This window comes from Pongo abelii, chromosome 14 (genome assembly GCF_028885655.2).
Source record: "Pongo abelii isolate AG06213 chromosome 14, NHGRI_mPonAbe1-v2.0_pri, whole genome shotgun sequence".
Taxonomy (NCBI): Eukaryota; Metazoa; Chordata; class Mammalia; order Primates; family Hominidae; genus Pongo; species Pongo abelii.
This window is the reverse complement of record NC_071999.2, coordinates 105,028,228-105,042,603: the sequence shown is the minus strand read 5'-3', so window position 1 is coordinate 105,042,603 and position 14,376 is coordinate 105,028,228. Positions and strand designations below refer to the sequence as shown.

Here is a 14,376-nt window from a genome sequence, read left to right as displayed (position 1 = left end):
TGGCATTTCCATCTGTTTGCCTTAAATTAGGACTCTAGTTCTGGAATCAAGCTTGAGACTCTGAGAACTTGGGCCTAATTTTACTTTACTGAGGACCTCTTTCTCTTGAGTTCTGTGTTCTTTTTCATGACTTCTGTGTTCTTCAAATGCTGTTCTACATTAAATATGAAATATGATTATATTAGAAAAATTATAATTTGGTCATAGCGTGTGTTTCTTATCTGAGTACAGAAAAAGGCCATAGTTTTTTCACAGGGTTTTACCTCTCCCTCGCGACAGTCATTCACATGGTTTCTCTCCTGGGGAGACGCAGCCACTGGCTGACAATAAGGCTTAATGAGACCATGTTCAAGCCTTTGCTTCTTTTTTGAGATTCCCCTGGCTCTTCTTTTCTTGATCTTTAATACACTGAATCAGTTTCAGGGATAGCAGTGAATAAATCTGAGTGTTCAACAGAGGGAAGGATTTATGACCTTGATGTCACAGGTCTTCCTTCTAAGGTTAAAGAGTTAAAGACCGACTGGGAATGGTGGCTCATGCCTGTAATCCCAGCACTTTGGGAGGCCGAGGCGGGCAGATCACCTGAGGTCAGGAGTTCGACACCAGCCTGGCCAACATGGTGAAACCCCGTCTCTACTAGAAATACAAAAAAATTAGCCAGGGTTGGTGGCGGTCACCTGTAATCACAGCTACTTGGGAGGCTGAGGCAGGAGAATTGCTTGAACCCGGGAGGCTGAGGTTGCAGTGAGCCAAGATCATACCATTGCACTCCAGCCTGGCTGAAAGAGCGAGAATCCGTCTCAAAAAAAAAAAAAAAGAGAGTTAAAGACCGTCTTGACATTGCCTGAGAAATGATGAATTTATGCCATTAGCCATCAAATTTAGAAGTGCAACAGCTGAGTCACTTTCAAACATACTTTTGGTGTAACCTAGAGGCTGGCTATATTTATTTTGTTGTTTATTTATTTTTTAAGTTAGAGGTATCCCAGTCCATGGCAGCTCATTTGCCTACTGAGATCTGAAAACAACCAGCCTGTTGTGAAGTGCCAAGTAATGGCATCTTCAGCTTGTGTCTGGGAGAATGTGTGCTCACAGCTGCCAGACACAGAGTCCAAATCTCCTGATGCCATCTGCCAAACCAACCAGGGCTTTCCGCTGGAGGCACGCCTTTTGGTTCAGCACGGAATGTACAAGTCCAAAGAGTCATTTTAAATTATGTGATTTATTTAAATCTTATCTAAGCAGGAAGTCAATCTATTACCTTAAAAAATTCCATAGCACCAAGATAGGGAGTGATATCTGCCTTCAGATGCTATTTTTTTCATGGACATCACAAATTTTATTTCCACATTAGATTTCCTTTCTGCTCATAGTTGTTTATAGCAGATTCCCAAATATTCCCCATTCACAGCACCCTTAGTGTCACTTTTTTTCATGGCATCCCTAGGCCGAAAGACACACCCAACAGTTCTGTTTATTAGGTACTTAGGACCAAATAACTTAATAAGTACTTACATCCTAACAATTTAGTAGGCATTTAAAAGAAGTAATACACATAAATTTAAAGAAAACAATTAATTTTATTTTTAATAACCACAACTAACTACAAATGGGTGGTGTGTGCCTGTTGGACACTGACAGCTTCTCAGCCTTTGGGTCAGATTGGCCAGCACCATTCGCATTTCCTGTCCCTCATTGATTACTTGCCTTTTATCATAGCAGCCCCTCAAATACCCAGCTTCACAAATATGTCTTCAAAAGGAGCATAGCACAACCTGCTGCTGAAACAGCAGCTTCTGGCCAAGGTCACATATCACTGTGTTCTCCCTGAAAATTTAAAATACCCCATGACACCCCTCAGAGTTTGGTAGGCTCCACAGTGTTTATTATCAGTTTGAATGCTATGAGTTTGTTGTATGGTTTAATTTTGTGATTTGATAGTTGTAGGTGGATTTATCTTTTAATTTTTTTACGTCTTCATTCTATCACATTCTGAAACAGGTATGCATTTTTAGTCTTAGCGATCAAAGGTGGTTTCTAATAAGTGAATTGATGTTTACATCTGAATGTTTCAGACTAGTTTCTTTTTATCTCATTGTGTATGACCTGGTTCTTTAAAGGTGAAGTAATGGAATGCAACTCTTGAGCCAACTTCCTAACAGAAAAAATAAGTGCAATAAAAGCAATTTCCCTTGAAGTTCAGTAATCATCTTTATTTTGTTCTGTCTTAATAAAACTTTATTGTTGGCTTGATTTCCATTTAGCTTCTCCATATACAACCTCAACTCCAAACATCAACAGTGTGAGAAATGCTGATTCGAGAGGATCTCTCATAAGCACAGATTCGGGTAACAGCCTTCCAGAAAGGAACAGTGAGAAGAGTAATTCTCTTGATAAGGTAATTGCTTTTCACCCAACATAAATGTTTCTTATAATCAATGGATTTAGCCCAAAGTAAACGTACTTCATATTTTAGTGCCTTTTAAGTGTGACCTTTTGTTTTTTTCTAAACCACCCAGCTGACCTGGAGTAGGTGATGAGAGCTTTAAGGTTGGGGCCCATTCCTTGAAGTGCTCTGATTCCTGTTTCCAGGACCTCAGATCCTGGGCAGGGTTTGCAGTGGAGCATCTTGAGTGAATGGCTCTGGTGGGTTGGACAGGGAGGTACTCAAAATGCTGCCCATCTCAATTCCCTGCCCATCTCAATTCTTTTTATTTATTATTTATTTATTTATTTTTTGAGATGGAGTCTTGCTCTGTCGCCCAGGCTGGAGTACAGTGGCACGATCTCGACTCATCGCAACCTCCACCTCCTGGGTTGAAGCGACTCTTCTGCCTCAGCGTCCCCAGCAGCTGGGACCACAGGCACATGCCACCATGCCCGGCTAATTTTTGTATTTTTAGTAGAGATGGGGTTTCACCATATTGGCCAACTCCTGACCTCGTGATCCACCCACCTTGGCCTCCCAAAGTGCTGGGATTACAGGCATGAGCCACCGCACCCAGCCAATTCCCTGTAGTCTTTATACCGGAGACACCATCATCAACACAGTTTTCCACCCACAAGGGTGTTAGGTCTGAAGGCAGCTCCAGAGAATAATTGATCATATAGGTGATTCAGGGATAAGAAATCACTTTATTCACACAGCACCCACCCACAACACAATGCTTCCTCCTCATACTTAGCCTTTTTTCTTGAAACTACTAAGTGCTCAGACCAGTTGGAACTTTGTAGGAAAGGATAAAAGTGTGGGTTTAAACCTGGAGCCGTGGTAGATTTGTATCACTTTGGGCACAGATTTTCTAAGTTACTTCAAGTTACAGGCAAGCGCCCATCCCAATAAACAGCTGAGCCATTTAGGGATTTATCCCTAGTTCTCCAAAAACACCCAGAAGATATCCTTCCTCAGCATCAGGTTTATAATCTTGTCACACATCCCATGGCTGGCATTGACATGGTCATCGTTAAATGCAGTTCTGTCGAGGTGCGAGCAGCTCAGTTTGGGTGTGTCATGACGTATTGAACTTTTCCCTTGATCCCAACATGCCTTCATGTATAGAGGGAGAAGCTGCTCCGAAGGCACTCTGCTTGTGTCATACGCAGTGCTGGAGAGGAGGAGGAGAGCTGCCAGTCAGCCAGGAAAAACCGGGTCACTGTGGATTTTTCCCTTCTAACGATTCCAACTTTGCCAGAGGAGACATTGAACGCAACACCCTCCCTCCCACTGCCGGAAGTACGGAGTTCTCCAGTGGCTCTGATCAAGTGGGCAGGCCAGAGGGTGCATCCATACCAGTTTTGCCACTAATTGCCCCTGTATTTTTCTGTAAATGAAAATATTCACATATTTTATTAAGCCTGATATATATATATATATATATATATATACACACACACACACATAATTTTTTTTTGAATTGGCCACCAGCACCTTGAATAAAACATCTTTTTTCCACTATTGTTTTTGGTTTGATATTTGGCAAAAAATTTTTTTTTATTTCAATTGGAAATTCAACTGGGAGAGTTTTTAAATCTCCTGTGTTTGCAATCACATGATGAGATTCTTGTTCTGCTTTTTTTCCACAAGAACCTGCTGCCTAGTGGCAAAATTGCCCTCTTGTTTGCCCCAAGCTTTCTGACGTTTGCAGTGTTGAGCTAAGCTGATGATGGAGTGACCTCATCAGTTTAGGCCTTTGGCGATGCTGTGCTGACGTGTCCCTGTTTGTCATGGTTGGGCACCTGCCTATTGTGTTCCCTGAGCAGTGCCCACAGCACGCCCCATAATGCACCCTGGGTGACGGCGCCTGGGCTCCAGGCTCTGGGGTGCTTTGGTCACAGCAGCACCACAGGCACTTGCTGTTTCAGCCACCACCATTGTCCTCAGGAGGTGGTTGGTTGTGCAGTGTCTTCTGAGTCATGGTTTCTGTTCTTGATCCTAGCACACATACTTTCTTGCATGAGGTTTCAGTATACTTGGCATCTCAGAAGGTTTTACTTGGCATAGCTAAAGCTGTGTTTATCCAGTGAGAAAGGTCTGTGCCTTCTGCTTGTCCCTCAGGAGAGCATGCTGAGGAGACAAGCTAGGGCTTCCATGGGCAGCATCTGAGTGTATTATATTTGGGTGAAAGGGTGCCTGTGGTTTAATTGTCAGCAAGTTACTTGCACCTTCCAGTGTGTATGATCTGACTTGATTCTAAGAATCTTTCTCTTCCAAGGGAGAAAAGGGAAACACATTTTCCTCCCGTAATTAAATAGAAAAATCACCTGTATTTTCTTTTTAGCACCAACAAAGCAGCACATTGGGAAATTCCGTGGTTCGCTGTGATAAACTTGACCAGTCTGAGATTAAGAGCCTACTGATGTGTTTCCTCTACATCTTAAAGAGCATGTCTGATGGTAGGTTAAAAAAGGGAGATTTCTGTTTTGCTTGTTTCAGTACTTGGTTTGTTTGTTTTTAACTTGTAATAAGTTGAAATGATACAAAGATTTCAGAGGATTTTCTTCCTTGCTTAAAATGCATATTCACTGACTTAATGTAATTGAAATAAGAACCTTATTGTGGGAAAATCATTTCCTTAATTATTTTATTCTAGAAAATGAGTTCCAAAATGTGAATGGGCCTATTTCTTAAATTTATATTAAACTGGGACCTGCCATCTTAACTAAAGGAGATAGAAGCACATAAATAAAATAGCTTTTGACTTTAAAAAAAAAATTTTATTCGTCCAGACAAACTTAATGTCAACTTGAATAACTGTGTTAGTCTCTGGAATTAGAATATATGTTGTGAGGGGACCTAAGCATTCATTCCATTTAGAGTGTGTATATTCCTGGCTTAAAGTGAGAGATATGTTATTTTAGTTTTCTAATGGAAATGGTAGTATCATAGTAGATTATGTTTCTTTTTAAGGGTTTGACAACCACATTTGAAAATAAGAATGAGCAGAACTATGAATGCTCTATCTGGACCATATAAGGCTTGCAAATGTGTATGACAGGACAGTTTCAGCTCTGTTAGCTCATCTGTGTATCTGGCTGTGTAATATAAACAATCCTAGTAAACAATGTCACAGTTCTTATCCTGGGCAAAAATCTTATTTTTCCTACAACGAATTAAAAGGTGTGCTGTGAACTTCATTAAGGTGATTGAATTAGGATGAACTCTCCTGAAAACAAAGTGCCATTTTTTGAGAACCTGAAGGCCTCTTGTGCTGCTTATATCTAGGGGCAGGAGGTGTGTACTAAACATCCAGTGGAAGGTATTTCTGCTTGAAAATAGTATTTCTTTTAGATCAAGCTTCCATTTCAGCAGCATTAACAGCCTGGCTTTTTTTTTCCCCAACCCCAGCCAAGGTACAGCCTGACTTTTTAGCTCAGATGGCAGGAAAATCCCTCTTGCCCTTAAAATAAAGACTGGGTAATTCGTTCTTCTGTTGATTTGTTACTTTAAAATGCTATTTTTTAAAAAAGAACAGATGAGCAAGAGTTTCCCTGAATGATGACCAAATACACTAGCACAGGGCACTTAGTCTGATATTTGGGTTTATAAAGTTGAAATTCTTCCCATTAAGTCAAAAGTTCTAAACTTGCTTCATGGTAATAATGAGTTTGAGCGAGCATTATAATTCTGTTTTTCCTTTGTTTAAATTTTTCTTTAAAATATTTTAAATTTCAAATATTGAATATGACCTATAATAAGAACATAACTGCTTTTTAAAGACAAGTATACAAGAATATTTGAATTCAAGTAAAAGTTATTCTTTAAAGTCATACACATATTTTTAAAATGCAACCACCTCTTCAAAACAATTTTAGAATATATTTTTCTCTCAATTTTCTTCAAGTTATCAATTGTTTTCCCTTTATAATTAGAATTTGTGTGTGTGTGCATCCCATTTAAGAAATCTTCTCCTACCCCCAGGGTCATGAAAATATTCTCATATTTTCTTTGAAAGCAGTGTTATTTAAATTTCACATTGAACTCTAAAAATCTACCTACAATGGCTTTTGTGTGTCATATGGGTTAGGGGGAGAAATTGCCTCCAGAGATAGTTAACACAGAGACAACCAAAATCAGTTGTGTAACTCTGTAGCTACTCTTTCATTTATTCCACATTTAATGAGCACCTTCTACATGCTGGGCCCTTCCTTGCTGTCCTTCTTGTGCCATTTCCCTCTTCACAGAGCTTATCTTTGTCTTCCTACTCTCCCCAACCAGTACCTGGGGCCCAGAGCAAGGAATGGCAGCGTCATTGCCCATGCTGCTGCCTGCTTTGTCTAGTGTGTGCTGAGGGTGGCCACAGGGGTCTGCAGGGTGATCCCACCAGGCTCTCCAGCATGCACTGAGCTCCCTGGGGGCTCACCCTACCCTGATGGCCAGCCTCAAGTAGCCAGAGTCTGTTCCTTTGGAATCTAAACTCGAAACCCCTAAAGATGGAAGCCCATGACCTACCCTTATTACTGGTCTAATAGGCCAAGTGGCCTTTAGAATCAGATGCATGCGATTTAAATCCCCACTCAGCCATGATTCTTCAGACTGGTAAATGGGAGAATTACTTTACTTCTCTGAGCCTCTGTTAGCTCATCTGTAAATGGGGACTTTCTTCTGCCCCAGATTATGGTGAGGATTAGATGGCACAATCTATGTGAAATTGTAAGAGCACGTAGTACAGTGCCTGGCACACAACAGATTCTCAGTCTATATCCCATGTCATTCCTGCCTATCATTGTTCTTGACAAGTGTAGAGTGAAAGCCTGTGGCTGTACATCTTCATGAGCCATCAGCATCCCCATAGCCAGCCTCTCTACTTATCTCAGGCCCCAAAGACTCTGGCTTTTTCCCTAAGAGAAACCTCTTTACCTATTTCTCAACCTCAGTGTAAAATATAGGAATGCAAAAAAGGTTAGCTATTAGATGATAGAACTCAAACAATAGTAATACTAAACTGTTAAGGGTTCACACAGAGGTTTAAATGCACATACCATTTGGTACAGCTATTTCGCTTCAGAGAACTTATCCTGTAGGTATAGTTAGACGTGCATGCAAAGACCCACATAAAAGGATGTTCATTGAAACATAATTATAATAGCAATAAGTTAGGGGGGAGAAACAGTAACTGCCTATCAGTAGGAGACTAGTTAACTCAATTATGGTCTATCCACATAGAGGAATATTATGCAACTTGGAAAAACTTGAGATAGATCCAAGCTATATTGTTCAGTTAAAACTCAAAGAGCAAAATTATGTGTGTAATATGCAAAGATTTTCAACAAATTCCCTGTTGGGGAGAGATCCTGTAGTAGGAGACAAGAGAGCCCGGCTTTAGGTTGTATGTCCACTTGTATTCTTTGAATTTTCTAGTCTATTTAAGAGCATGTTACATACAAGTTAAATGAGCATTGTGCTAGAATATGGCACTAAATGACGTATGATGGAATTAAAGTTCAAATGCAGCATGTTGAAGGTGAATAGGCCTCAGGTGTGTGATACCCAGTGTAGAGTGGTCAGCTATAAAAGAGGGCAGGGGAAGGGCTTAGAGGCCTACACTCCAAGGTTCCTTCCCATTTTCACAACAGGTGATTCTTCATAATGTATATCATATGTATTGTGATTCTAAATAAATGTTTATTTTCTAGATGCTTTGTTTACATATTGGAACAAGGCTTCAACATCTGAACTTATGGATTTTTTTACAATATCTGAGTAAGTAGCTTTCTGTTTGATCATTGCCTCTTGATTTTTTCCTGGATCATTAAGAGGCTTGAAGAATACCATGTAGTTGAACCAGGGAGTAGTGTATGTCACATCCTCACTTACTCCTTAAGCCCTTTCTCATGGACTTGGCCCTAAAACAGATTTTCAGGGCTTGTGACCCAGTGATCAGTGGTCACCCTTAAAGTATTACAGATATGTGCCTGTTTTACACAAGCGGTAACTGCTTATGTGTATAAGGCATCTTAATAAAATAACATGAAATTCATTCGCTGAATTGGGTAGATACTGCTTTTCTAAGTTGAACCTAACTTAAGCTGATGCAGAAACTGAGTCAGAAAAGTTGCTATAATTTTAAAATATAAGAAGTAAAAGTGAAATCTTATGTAGCATCTTTATCTCATTTTGGCTTGTCAATATAAGTTTCTGATTTCCTTAAGCTCTTTACTTTTAGAAACATGAATCTACAATCCCTTATCCAAAACTGCTGGGGCCAGATGATTTTTCAAATGCAGAAGTTTTTGGATTTCTGAAAAATTTACATATGGACTGTATCCCATTACATCCCAGCAGCATCTCTCTATAATAATAATAAAAAAAAGAATTTCTGCAGTACTATTATTGTTCATAATAATTGGATAAATCGTAACTATAAGTAGCTTTATGTCTATTATTTTGGGTCATATTTTGGTGCCAAATGTATTTGCATGAACTCAGGAGGAAAGCTGGTTTTCAGAATTTCATGCATTTTGCAACTACAGATGAGAGACTGTGGGCCTGGCCCTCAGTGGACGCTTGGCTCATAGTCTCCTGACCTCTGCTGAGTTAAAGGCAAGAGTTATGTGGTGAAATGAGATTCAACACCAGAGGAGCTCACTAGACATTGTTTTAACTACCTCATTAAATACATGATTTAAAAAAAAAATGTTGTTAGATATATATTTTTAAAAACTACACACTTGGTGTGTATGATCCATGTATTTGAGCCAAAAGAGAGAGCTCCTTATGTAGATGTAAATGAGGATGAATAAGTAACTTGGAACAGTGTGTGTGGTCTTGAACATGATTTCTCGGGCATGCTGCCATGGAGTGAATCACCACCTCTGAGTCGATGGGCGATCCTGTCGGTCGTGGGCCTCTGCGCTGTGTTGCTTTAGCCAGCCACCACCGCATTGACAGCTACACAAGATCGGGCTTCCCTCACAGGTTAAGAAATTTCTCTGGGTTTGAAGGCACTTTCCAGAGGACTCCCAAAAACCATTCTGAATGAATGAGGATGTGACTTATGCTGGTACTAGACATAATGTTTATTGAATTTGTTATTGTTAACAGATAAATAACGTCCTGAAAATAATTTTATCTTCACATTTCCCTAATAATTTTTCATCTTGCCTGCAGAGTCTGCCTGCACCAGTTCCAGTACATGGGGAAGCGATACATAGCCAGGTACTGTGGGGCGTTTTCATTCAAAACGTGTTGTTTTCTGTGTTGCCTGGCTCTGATTGTGTGGGAATGGTCATCAGTGGCGGTTGGCAGTTGGGATTCACGGAAGCGGCCATGGGGACCGATGGCAGGCCCTTGGATTGCCACCGTAGAGCCCGGCAGCGTCTTTGGTCAGCATTCCTACAGGCGAAGTCTCATTTCATCTCATGCGTTATCTCTTGGAAAGCGTTCCTTTAGCAGGCTGTGGCTACCCTTCTATCCTCTCGCCCAAGCTCCCCCTCCTTCTCTGTTCTGTCTCCTTACTGTCCTCTTCTCCCCAGTTCTTCTTCCTATGTTCCTTCCTCACTGCTTTCTCTTCCTCTGTTTGATTTTCCAAGGTCATTTTGACTGTTCCTGCTCCCAACTACGAAGATGCTAAAATCTCACCTAACCACTCTTCTTCTTTCTTAATGAAAGAATGTTTTCAGTCCATCCCAAATTTGTGTGGACTTCCACAAACCTTCTCTAAAATGGAGCCTTTTCTCTTCCTACTCTTGACTAGTTGATAAGCGCTCCATGTTCTTGGCCAGAACTCCCTGGTGAGTGGCGTCACTCCCACTTTCCTGTCCAGAACCAGCCTCCTAGAAACTCCTTGCAGCTGTGTGGCTGGACACGCCTTCTTTGGGGGCGTTTTTTCACAGCACCTCTTGTCCTTACCAAGTTCTTCCTCCTGCCCCATTGCCATTCAGAATGTCTGTTTGTTTTTTTCTGTGTTGTGAGCCATTCTGTGTTAGTGTATTAGTGGGGTCTTGGTCCAAGTATTATATTTTTTTAACTGTTGTTTTTAACAGCTTTATTATAAGTAAACATGTTTTAAGAAAAACTTAAAAATGTAATTGTCATTGAGGTTTGTTTCTCTATATATCGACAATTTTGTCTTATAGTGATCAAATAGGCCAGAGATTTTTAATAGACTTCCTCTTTGTGAAGATTTTCTTTTTCTGTTAACATTGTTCTTTTCTGGGGATATTTGAGAAATTTTCAGAATTTCATTTTATGTGAAGAAGTAAACATGTATGTTTTCTTTTTAAAAGAAGCAAATTTAGAATTTTTACATTTTCCTCCTATTAATATTTTCTGTTTTTCATTGAAATGTGGTAGCACTTGAAGTTCTCTAATCTTAACTGTTTTATTTTTTATCACAACAGTAATTTTATATTTGAGTTTTGGAGTACTAAATGCAAGTATATACAAGGTGTCCTTATACCAGCAACGTCTTCTACCTTGACTTGGATTCTCCCTGACTTTGTCCCATGAAGATGGGAAAACAGTAAATTCTGTCACAGAAAGGCACTGTGCTGGGCTAGCTTCATTTTTTGCAGTGACACCTACATCACAAGATGGCATTTGGAGAATATTGTGCCAAGTAGAATAAAATGCCTCACAGCTTAAAACAGTGAATGTGAGAAGCTGAAGATTTCTGTCCCAACAAAATGTTTTAGAATCGGGTTTTGTGAAATGGTTAACTTATTTTTTTCAGCGGATATAAATTTAACTTTTTAAAAGAAAATCTTCCTACTTCATAAGCACCCTGTATATATTTGCATATAAAAGTGTGGACTGCCTTAAAAATAGATGGGCCAAGGAAAACGGGAGTGGAGATGGTGTGACTTTGCTCCATGCACTGTGGAAAGATATGCTCTGCTCTATACAAAAATTGCCATGGGTCTCTGCTGCATGTGAAAAAGATCCTGAACTAGACTGTGAACCTTGTACATGTTTGCCATCCATGGTGGTCCAGTTTGATGAACACTGTGCCTTCTTATTGTCACTTTGAAGTCACCCAGCAGCATGCAGTCGATGACAGTCCATGCATGTCCCTGTTCTCCTACACACAATAACACAGTGAGGGGGACGGTTGGCTCCGGGACAGGGGACAGGTGTCATTGCAGCCCTGGTCCCATTTTCATCTGCTCTGGTGATGGTACACAGCAGGAAGTTAGCTGTTTGATTGCTAACCCAAATCACTCTTCTGTTTTCTCTACTTGACTGCTGACAAGTTTAACAAAGTGTGTGGCTGTTCTCCTTCCTGCTTGGGTAAGAATAAAGGTGTTAAAGCTCATATAATCCCTTCCATTGCATGTTTGTTCTCTGTGTCTTCCAATGCATTTTTTAATTAAAAAAAATACATGTCTTTTGCTCTTTCAGAACATATATAATCCAAAAAGATTAGTGACGTTTTGACAGTTGTCAGAACACTAACCATTAGTACTGCATTGGAGTGATGCTCACTTTTTTCAGAGTAGTATCTCTAAAGTACTTTCTAAAAATAAAAAGGTCCCTGCTTTGGCCTGATTTTTGCTTCTGGTCATCAGGTGCTTTGCCGTGAAGTGTGTAGGAGCTGCCGCCTGTCTGTGTCTCTGGCTGCTCCACCATGCTCAGTCAGTGCATGGCCATCTCCCTCGTGCCATGTTCTGGCTTCACTAACACTCCCCGTCTCGCTGCAGTGTAACACGTCTAACTTTTGCTTCTATCCCATTTCACTCGTGTTGCAGGAACCAGGAGGGGTTGGGACCCATAGTTCATGATCGAAAGTCTCAGACATTGCCTGTTTCCCGTAACAGAACAGGAATGATGCATGCCAGATTGCAGCAGCTGGGCAGCCTGGATAACTCTCTCACTTTTAACCACAGTAAGTCCCATGACATGCCATCGTAACAGCCAGCCATCTCATGTGCCATCTCAGAGGGGAGAGCCCCAGGCCACACCTACCACATCACCAACTCAATTTTTCTTCTAGCTCAAAGCAAGTAGGATGAAGAGCTCATGGCACAGTTCCCTTCCTTGGTGGAGCGTCCTCAGCATTTGGGAGTGACACAATGTGGAACACGCTCAACTACAGCACTAAACCTAAAAGTGCCTGACCCTTTCCCCATCCCCAAAACAAAACTTGGCTGGGTCCATAGCCAGCCGTTCTCCAGTATTCTAAACATAAAATTTGGATTCATCACCTAGAGCCAACTTAATGTTGGCTTTCCCCTGCAACTCTGAGAACATTCGGGATGGATTTCTTTCACCCCTCCTGATCCTGTGCATGTAATTGATCAAGCGTCCACATTCTGACATTCCAGCTCTGAATGGATGTTAATCCTTGCACTGCTGTGAAAACATAAAGCCCATGAATCAATTTGTGAGGGTGTGGAAAAGCGTCCAATAACAAAGTGACTTTTTCTGTGTTTTCAGTGTGAGAAAGATATCAAGTGTGCTTGGAATTTCTGTAGACAATGGTAAGATTTAATCAGGTTGAAGTCTGCTTACGAGGCCGCTTCACTTGCAAGCTGAGACCCTTTTTGTTCATCTTGCCTTCCTAACTTTGGGGCTTTCTAACTTCACAATAGAGATTCTGCCAAAACAGGGGAGCATATTTTTAATTTACTTTTATCAGTCAGCAGAGGGGACAAGGCATCGTGTGCTGTTTCTAGTAACTTAAGTGCTTTATCTTCTTAAGGGTTTCTCAAAGCAGAACACCTGAAAGATATCAACCATACAGCACATGAAAAATTAATGAGATCATTTATAATAAATCCCATTTCTGCTAGCGTTGTGTTCTCTAAATTGTTCCATCTCTTCTCCAAGCATGACACAGCTAGTTATTGGTTTATCTCAACAATTATTTGTTATTCCAAGTGCTGTCTTTAATACATGGTTATTAATATCCTTCCATCATGTCTAATAATAAATTCCATTCACTGTGATTTTTCACACCTCTTTTTAAAATACAGGCCAAGAGTAAAGGCAGTGTCCCCAATGCATTGTATTAATAATAGTTCAAAGTAAGACACCTGAGGAACCAAAACAAAGCAGCTTCCCACACCTCTGACCCAGCAATGTGGGCATTATGAAGATCGTCTGGGTGCAGTTTAAGTGTTACGAAGATTGGCTGGGCATGGTGGCTCATGCCTGTAATCCCAACACTTTGGGAGGCCAAGACAGGTGGATCACTTGAGACCAGGAGTTCGAGACCAGCCTGGCCAACATGGTGAAACCCCGTCTCTACTAAAAATAGTAAAACTAGTCAGGCTTATTGGCACACCCATGTAATCCCAGCTACTGGGGAGGCTGAGACATGAAATCACTTGAACCTGGGGGGCTGAGGTTGCAGTGAGCCAAGACTGTGCCACTGCACTCCAGCCTGGGTGACAGAACGAGACCCTATCTCAAAAAAAAAAAAAAATCAAAAATGTTATGAAGATAGTCTGTCTTGATAAAATCCCAGGCTTAATTTAGATAATGTCAGTCTGCCACACGCTGAGTTGGTAGCCATAAAATGCTACTTCTGAGTTCTACACTTAGCTGTAGAATGCAAATTGAGTGACACCTTTAAGGCTACAGTACTTGATTTTTTAACATCTTTTCTGTTGGGGCTTTGACTAGCTCTGCAGAAAAGGGATTGAAACAAAACCAGGAGTGTTGTTATTTTTAGTTTTTCTTTGCCATTTAGCAGCAGAAATTCAATCCCCACTGATAAACAGAACCTGCTGGACTTCCTTTGCTCAGATAATTTCTATAACACAGAGGCTAACTCACTATTGGTTGAAATAAATGCTTAAACTTTGAAACACTTTTTAAAAAATCATAAGTACACCAGTGCTGCACCTCCAACGATAATCATTTAGGAAACACAGAAAACAAAAATTAAATGAATGGTCCACATGTGAATAAATAACCTTAATCCACTCGGATAT

At 40.5% G+C, this 14,376-nt stretch overlaps 1 protein-coding gene across 33 annotated transcripts in view; it reads left to right on the top strand.

Moving 5' to 3' along the window:
- DOCK9 (dedicator of cytokinesis 9) overlaps positions 1-14,376 on the top strand; it is a 298,314-nt gene that overhangs the window by 234,291 nt on the left and 49,647 nt on the right. For 13 of the 33 annotated variants that reach the window (XM_054528568.2, XM_009248743.4, XM_054528571.2 and 10 more), the window contains 5 exon segments: positions 2,265-2,398; positions 4,779-4,893; positions 8,134-8,200; positions 9,608-9,655; positions 12,187-12,323. In XM_054528568.2, coding sequence (XP_054384543.1) covers positions 2,265-2,398; positions 4,779-4,893; positions 8,134-8,200; positions 9,608-9,655; positions 12,187-12,323 — 501 coding nt within the window. 33 annotated transcript variants of the gene reach the window in all.